The following is a 9,225-nucleotide window of genomic DNA, read 5'->3' on the forward strand; positions in this document are numbered from 1 at the left end:
AGGAAAACGCCGATGATTTGCAATAGTGCTTCTATTTTCACTATGAAATGCTGACTATAAGTTAGAAGTTAGAAGTTGTAATTTTGTCTCCTTTACTTTGTGCTACTGTTGTTGACTGTAGAATTTAAATGTGGATTTATCAGCAATGTCAAATATTATATTTTCATAAATGTTATGTGATATTTTTACCACATTTATCTTTTATTTTTCAATTATTAACTAGTAAATGTGTGTTGCTTTAAGTTATAAGTGCATCTGTAAACAAAAATTAACATAATTTCTAATGTATATGTAAACTTTATGTATAATATAATATGTTGTGTATTCATGTCTAAAACATGAATGATATATTAATAATGCATATACATTCATACTCAATACTTTATAAAATATTTTAATTAATGCTTGCCACCATAATCATATCTTTTGTGGTAATATGTCTACTTTCATGAACATCTCTCTGTTTATTAAGTCAACCAAATTTTTATAACCATTAGCTTCTTTGATAATCTTTTTCTGAGTTCCTTTTTAACTGTAGTGAAAAAATATTTCAGGATTGTGCCTACTCTCACTGTTCGTTAATGGACAGAAATTACTGTCTTCAAATCATAAAATGTTTGTGAAGGAACTTTCTATTCATTTAAACAGGTTGATTTGTGATGTGATTCCCTATTAACAGACTTCCTACATAGAGACTGCAAAAAATCAAATTTGAATATATTTTTGGGAGTAAAAAGTCTTGAGGAGAGACTACTCACAGTGTTACTGTGGAATCAGCCTTTTGTTCTATCGAGAGGTCAGTTCATGGATTTGAAAGAAATCAAGGAAAAGGATATAAAAAGGGTTGGAGGGAGAAAACAGAAGGGAGGAATGATCAAATTACACTAAAATCTTAAATTAAAAAAAAATCATTGTTTTCAAATGTAGCTTTTTCCATTCCCTAGGATAGAGTGAAATCAAATTCACTGTTCTTCCGAAGGTCACTTATCTGTAACATAGATGGGACAAAGGTGTGTTCCCAGGTTTAAGTGGGTGGTTTGTGCTTATAAATTGATAATTTCAATGTTGATGTAGCAGTATCCATCAATATGGAACAGTATGCCAGGTTTACCTATATTATTACTGGTAGATGTGAGGTGCCAAATTATTTTCTTGAAGTCCAATGTGCCTCACAGACATTACTAAACATATAAAATGTTTTTTGAATATGAAAACTAATTGAAAAATATGCTTCATGAGATTCATACATGTACCTCAAATAACAATCTAATTTACATTACCATAAATTTCAATACAGGAGTTGATTAAACCACTAATAAAAAAGAATAAGATTCATTTATGCAAAATACTTTTGAACAAACAGTAAAATGTAAAATGCTAAAGTGAAAGTATTGAAAATGTGTAAATACTTTGGTGAGCATGAAATTTGGATTTCACGTGAAATATCGTGCAAATGTTTTCCCCATGTCACTGAGCCTTCAACCACGTTTCAATGGCCACAGAAAGAATATGTTTTAATCCCCAGCATTCTTTCTTTCTATTCTTTTCACGTAGGAATATTTAGAAGCCCTCCTATCACACAGAACTCTACTCTAGTTTTCGAATTGGCTGTGTTCTCCTCTTGCACACTTTTCTTACATACCACATGTCTCATTAAATTATTTCTTATTTTAATTCATTGTGGATATTATATAGAGTCCTTCACTGAACATCATAGATGTGACAGAATGAATAATAATTCATAATGTTGTTTAAATCTTAATTTGTATATTACATACATACTAATTCATATAGGAAAATAAATTGTTGACATGTGAGTCAGAGGAATACAATGAGAGACAACAGACCTCAGATGATGAGATTTTGATTATACGTAATCAAGTGGTTTTTTTTTTCAATCTGAGAAAGGAATAAGAAGCAGTGATAAATGATAACTGCATTATATTGTTGTCTTAGAAGAGAAAGGCCAAGTGCTACTGAGAGTAACCTTAGAGGCTCAAAAGAGGGTATTTGGTGATAAATGTTCGTCTCTTAAGCTCTCTAATAGGATGGTGACCTATAGGTATGTAGACTCCAAACCCCGAAATCAGATAGTGCTTTTGACTTCCAAACTAGACATGAACTAATCTGTTACTTTAACACACCAATTTTTAAGTAAATTACTGTAATAGCTTCAATAAACAGAAAACTAATGCCATTTATATCACAGCACTCAACATTTTTTCTATTCTCTGTCCACTTGTATTTTTATATGGCAGTTATTCTGTTGCTTATCAACACATTTAAATTTTTAACAGTAAATCAGGTCCTTAAAGTGATGCTGCTGAGATAAGAGTGCTCCATCTTTTTAAAAGAATTCTACAGGCCCAAATTAGTTACTGCTAGACACTTATCTGCTGTGTTAGAAAGTATATGTTTATCTTAATGCTCTGATATTTATCTTAACTAGTATTGAACTGAAAATGCATATTTCAAAAGAAATTATATGAAGTTGTACCAAATCATTTTGGAAAGAAAATATATCCACAGTTGCAGGCTTTGGTGTTTCACACAGTATATTTTCTCTTTACAATATACATTCCATATTGTTTTATTTTTTCCAGTACTTAAAACAACACTAACAGAAGGCAAAAGAAAGAAAATTGAAAAAAAAAATGTTGAGGGTAAGATTTGTCATATAAAATGACATTCAATATTTTTTTAGGTCTCTTATTCACAATTTATTCATTATATATCTCAAATGAAGCCCCGTCTCTCAACTCATCCCAATCCCACCCTTCCTCCCTCTTGGCCCTTACCATCTTCTCCTAGTCCACTGAAAGGGGAAGTTCTCTTCCCCTGCCATCTACCTACAGTTTATCAAGTCTCATCAGGACTGCCTGCATCTTCTTCCTCTGTGGCCTGGCAAGACCACATCGCCAGAGGCAAGTAATCAAAGGACAGACAATCCAGTTCATGACAGAGGCACCCCTGCTCATCTCATGAGGTGACCCACATGGAGACTGAGCTGGCAATAGGCTACATCTGAGCAGGAGGTCTAGGACCTCTCTATGCATGGTCCTTGGTTGATGCATCAGTCTCTGCAGGATCTCCTGGTCTCAGATTGTTCTTAACTTTGTTGGTATCCTTTGGGTCTCCTGTCCCCTCCATGTCCTTTTATTTCTCCTGACTCTTCCATAAGACTCCCTGATCTCTGCCCCAAGTTTGGCTGCAAGTCTCAGCATCTGCTTCAATCCACTGTTTGGTGGAGCTTTTCAGAGGACCCATTTGGAGACTAAGCTGACATGGGCTACATCTGTGCAGGGGTTCTAGGCTATCTCCATGCATGCAACAGTAATAAAAACTGCATGATACTGGCATAGAAACATAAAGGTGGATCAATGGAACCGAACAGAGGACCCAGAAATAAACCCACACACTTATGGACACCTGATCTTTAACAAAGATGCCAAAACCATAAAATGGAGAAAAGATAGCATCTTCAACGAATAGTGCTGATCTAACTGGATGTCTACATGTAGAAAAATGAAAATAAGTCCATACTTATCATCCTGCACAAAACTGAAGTCCAAGTGGATCAAAAACCTCAACATAAAACCAGACACATTAAATCGGTTAGAAAAAAAAGTGGGGAATAACCTTGAACTCATTAGCACAGGAGACAACTTCCTGAACAGAACACCAAAAGCACAGGCTCTAAGATCAACAATCAATGAATGGGACCTCATGAAACTGAAAAGCTTCTGTAAAGCAAAGGACACCATCATCAAAACAAAACAACTGCCTACACATTGGGAAAGAATCATCACCAACCCTTTATCTCAAAGAGAACTAATATCCAGTATATATATAAAGAACTAAAGAAGCTGAAAAGCAGCAAACCAAGAAATCCACTTAAAAAATGGGGAACAGAGCTAAAGAGAGAATTCTCTGTAGAGGAATATCAAATGGCAGAGAAGCACTTAAAGAAATGCTCAACCTCATTAGCCATTAGGGAAATGCAAATCAAAACAACACTGAGATTTCACCTTACACCCATGAGAATGGCCAAGATCAAAAACTCAAATGACAACACATGCTGGAGAGGTTGTGGAGAAAGGGGAACCCTTCTCCACTGCTGGTGGAAATGTAAACTTGTACAATCAATCTGGCGCTTTCTCAGACAACTAGGAATAGCGCTTCCTGAAGATCCAGCCATACCACTCCTAGGCATATACCCAAAAGAGGCTCAAGTACACAAAAAGGACATTTGCTCCACCATGTTTGTAGCAGCTTTATTTGTAATAACCAGAATCTGGAAACAGCCCAGATGCCCCTCAACTGAAGAATGGATGCAGAATTGTAGTACATCTACACAATGGAGTATTGCTCTGCAATGAAAAATAAGGAAATCATGAAATTTGCAGGTAAATGGTGGGACCTGGAAAAGATCATCCTGAGTGAGCTGTCCCAGAAGCAGAAAGACACACATGGTATATACTCACTCATATAGACATATAACATGGGATAAACCCACTAAAATCTGTCCATCTAAAGAAACTAAGCAAGAGAGAGGACCCTAACTAAAATGCTCAATCCCCATTCTAAAAGGCAAAGAAGATGGACATCAGAAGAAGAAGAAAACAGGAAACAACCTAGGAACCTGCAACAGAGGGCCTCTGAAAGGCTCTACCCTAGAGACTATCAAAGCAGACGCTGAGACTTATGGCCAACTGTTGAGCAACATGCAGGGAATCTTATGTAAGAAGTGGGAAATAGTAAGATTGGAGAGAACAGGACCCCACAAGGAGAGCAATGGAACAAGAAAATTTGAACACAGGGGTCTTCCCAGAGACTCATACTCCAACAAAGTACCATGCATGGAGATAACCTAGAACCCCTGTACAGATGTAGTCCATGACAGTTTAGTGTCCAAGTGAGTTCCATAGTAATGGGAAGAGGGACTGCCTCTGACATAATCTGATTGGCCTGCTCTTTGATCACCTCCCCCTGGGGGGCAGCAGCCTTACCAGTCCACAGAAGATAACAATGCAGCCATTCCTGATGTGATCTGATAGACTAAGATCAGAAGGAAGGAGAGGACGACCTCCTTTATCAGTGGACTTGAGGAGGAGCATGTGTGAAGAAGGAGGAGGGAGGATGGGACCGGGAGGGGAGGAGGGAGGGTCTTATGGTGGGATACAAAGTGAATAAACTGTAATTAATAAAAATAAATAAATTTAATTATAAAAAACACAAAAAAGATAAAAACATTGATATATATAGATCAATGTTTAAATATATAAATATATATTTATATATATCAATGATATATATATATCAATGTTTTTATGTCTTGGCTCAAGTTCTATATATAGGATGGCATTGATCAAATGCATCAGAGATTCAGCCAGAAGGTGAGGAAATATTTGAGGTAGTGTATTTGGAAAGGCAGGTTTGGGGAACGGTATTGAAATCAGTTAGGTTTAGGTTGTTTAGGTTAACTGAAAGTGAAATGCTTTGCAATGGTTATTCATGGAATGTTGGAATTTCCTTTGTCTCGATAGTATAGCAAGCTAATGTTATACCCTAGCAGATGAATTTTACATACTAGAGAGTGACACAGAGTTTGTGTACATCCCTCTAAATTTAAATCTCAGTTCTACCAACTAAGAGTTTTGTGGCATAACAGAAATTTACTTATACTTTCCTATTCTGAGGTAATTGAAAACAGGGAGTAAACTAATGAAAGTTCCAATCATTTGAGTCTCAGTGTATAGATTTTGTAGCATGCATATGGGCTACTGCTGAGTTTGTTCCTTTTCTTCATCTACCTCAGGGTAACCCCTCAGTGTCTCACACCATGATGACTATCAGAACTTGGAGGAAATCCTTCTATTTATTTACTTTTTTGTTTAAATCTCATGATAATATTTTGCAACAAGGACCTGCAGACTATTGAACCATGGCTGTTTGGAATCACACAGATGTGAAAGAATTCATATTGGCAGGATTAACTGAAAATCCTAAGTGGCAGGTTTCTCTCTTCTTCATTTTCAGCCTAATTTATTTCATCATCCTTGTGGGTAATTGGGGGATGATTATCTTGATCTGGTTGAACACCCAACTTCATACACCAATGTACTTCTTCCTTAGTAACCTCCTCTTTCTGTGATATCTGCTACTCTACTGTCATTGCGCCTATGATGCTCATCAACTATCTTGAAGAACGCAAGTCTAGTTCATTCTTTGGCTGTGTTCTACAGAGTTTCTTTTTTGCAGTGTACATAACTACAGAAGGCATCCTCCTGTCTATGATGGCTTATGATCATGTTGTGGCTATTGCAAACCCCTTAATGTACACAGTTATTATGACCCACAGCCTTTGCACTCAGATGGTTCTTGCATGTTACATGGGTGGCCTCATGAACTCCATTACTCACACAATAGGTCTACTCAGACTGGACTTCTGTGGTCCAAACATTGTGAATCATTTCTTCTGTGACATTCCTCCTCTTCTGAAGCTTTCATGCTCGGATGCACACATCAATGAGATGCTGCTTTTGGTCTTGTCTGGAGTGATTGCTATTTGCACTTTTACCATCGTTATGGTGTCCTATATCCACATTATCATTGCCATCCTGAGAATTCGTTCAGCCGAAGGAAGGCGTAAAGCCTTCTCCACTTGTGCCTCTCACCTGACAGCTCAGTACTCCATGGAACAGGAAAAGCTCTCTGCTGTGTTTTACACCTTGGTCATCCCCATGCTGAACCCTCTGATTTACAGCCTGAGGAACAAGGATGTGAAGGAAGCAGCCAAGTGGTCAATTTATAGGGAGAGGAGAACCTCCTGAATCGGTCCTTTATCTGGCCTTGAAAACTTGGTATGAATCTTTAAACTGTCATATTAAAATGTATTAAAAATTTATAATAGTATGATAGAATTTTAGACCAGCAATATTTTAATAATTTTTATTTATCAAATACTATCTTTCTCAGAAGAAACTTAGAGTGTCCTTAATGGTATGACTTTTATGGATTTTTTCACATGCCTCTACAAGGTCTCCATAAAAGTAGAAATGATTATCTCCAATTTTGTATATAATTTTAACAGTATGATAAGTGTCTGAAGGAAAAAAAAATGTAGCTCAAGACCTAAAACTTTACATAATCTAACTTTCATGAAATACTTGTTTTGTTACAGCTGCTGTGACATAGAAACATGACACAGAATTTGGAACTAAAACTATTAGATAAATACGTGAGAAAGAAATCTTTTTCACATAATAGAATTTAAAGATTTGCTCTTAAATGGGGCTCTTATGTAAAACTGAACTAATGGCAGACACTGCCTATTTGGGTAACAACCTGAGACTAGATGGGCCATGGGCCTAGTGTAAAACTGGGTAGGACTGGTCCAATAAAAGAATGTTGTAAAAAAAAATGCCTCTCAATGACATTATGATCCACTTACACATGATGTCATTGTTTAGCCATCATCAGAGAAGCTTCCTGCTGCAGCAGATGGGAACAAATAAAATGACCAACAGTTAGATAATATGCAGAGAGTGAGAGACATTTGAACACTCCTTCCTAAATAAGATGTCTACCTCAAAACCCTCCTATCAGAGCTCAGGGTACCCTGGTGAAGAGTAAGCAGAGAAGGTGTAAGAGCTAGGGGGTATAGAGGACACTAAAATAAAATTTTAAAAAGATCCTCTAAATAAATGATACAGTCATATGAATTCACAGAGTATGAGGCAGATGGGATCCTATAGCTTAAAAGAGAGAGAGAGAGAGAGAGAGAGAGAGAGAGAGAGAGACATGCTCCCACCCTTAACCCAGAATAAAACTATCTCTCAAACTGATTACCACTTGCCAAGAAAAATTTAGATTTCTCCAAGGGAGTCTTCCTGGGGTAATAAACTACTCTTAAGAATATGCCACATGTCTACTCATGGATGGCCAATAGAAAACAAAATCAATTATCAGTGACATCTTTGAATGTTCCTTGTTTCATAATTTCATGTTATTTTTAATTTGTTTTGTTTTTTAATTTTAATTTTGTTTTTATATTAATTACAGTTTATTCACTTTGTATCCCAGCTACAGTTCCCTCCCTCAGTCCCTCCCAATCCCACCTACCTCCCTCACCTCCTCCCATGCCCCTCCCTTAGTCCACTGATATGGAAGGTCCTCCTCCCCTTCCATCTGACCCTAGCCTATCAATTCTCATCGTTACTGGCTGCATTGTCTTCCTCTGTGGCCTCTCAAGGTTGCTCCCACATACGTATTCATGTAAGAATATACATATATAAAAAAAATCTAATGTATACATATATGTATATTTATATTCTGTTTTTACTTATAGTTTTTTTGTGTATGTCTTATGTCTTTTATAGTGTTTTTACTGGATTCATGAGTATCTGAATGAGTGGATTTCTGCATCTATATCTTTGTCTTGTGACTTTTTTGGGTTCTTTTCCTTCTGTCTTTTTAAATCCTATTTTATATTAGTTTTATTTAATATTTTGTTCTATTATTTTTCTTATAAGCCCATTTATTTTCTAACTAGAGACAGAAAAGGAATGTATTCAGATGGGAGGTGAGGTGGGAAAGAATTTGGAGGGTTAGAGAGAGAAAATACCATCATCAGGATAACTGATATGAGAAAAAATATTTTCAATAAATGATAAAACAAAAAAGTCATTAAGTATAAAAAATGAAATCTTGAGGCATAAAAGAAAAGGGGACTAGCTCAAACGTTATAGATGTGAACATACCTGGGGACTAATTAAGGAAGGAGAGGGACAGACCAGTGATAGAAGAAAAAGACATCCAATAGAGAAAGAGTAAGACAGAGGTGATAGATGATATGTGATAGAAAGAGATGATGTTCTTTTATTATTTTTTTATTTTTGTTATTAATTACATTTTATTAACTTTGTATCCCAGCTGTATCCTGGTCCCTCATTCCCTCCCAATCCCATTTTCCTTCCCTCATCTCCTCCCTGACCCTGATTGGGGAGGAACGCCTTCCCTTTCATCTGACCCTGTTTTATCAGGTATCTTCAGGACTGGCTGCAAAGTCCTCCTCTGTGGCCTAGCAAGACTGCTCCTCCCTTGCGGGGTGGGGAAGACAAAGAGCCTGCCATCGAGTTATTGTCAGAAATAGTGTCTGCTCCCCTTACTAGGGTACCCCTTGGTTAGTGAGCTACCATGGGCTACATCTGAGCACAGAACACC

At 36.7% G+C, this 9,225-nt stretch overlaps 1 protein-coding gene across 1 annotated transcript; it reads left to right on the forward strand.

The window, feature by feature from the left end:
* The first annotated feature begins 5,944 nt into the window (after positions 1-5,944).
* LOC129675188 (olfactory receptor 1052-like) lies at positions 5,945-6,833 on the forward strand. Its single transcript, XM_055605190.1, is given in 2 exon segments — positions 5,945-6,142; positions 6,144-6,833. Coding segments are annotated over 2 exon segments (888 nt in total).
* Positions 6,834-9,225: the final 2,392 nt, after the last annotated feature.

This window comes from Psammomys obesus, unplaced genomic scaffold (assembly GCF_907164565.1).
Source record: "Psammomys obesus unplaced genomic scaffold, mPsaObe1.curated_primary_1811, whole genome shotgun sequence".
In the NCBI taxonomy this organism is placed as follows: Eukaryota; Metazoa; Chordata; class Mammalia; order Rodentia; family Muridae; genus Psammomys; species Psammomys obesus.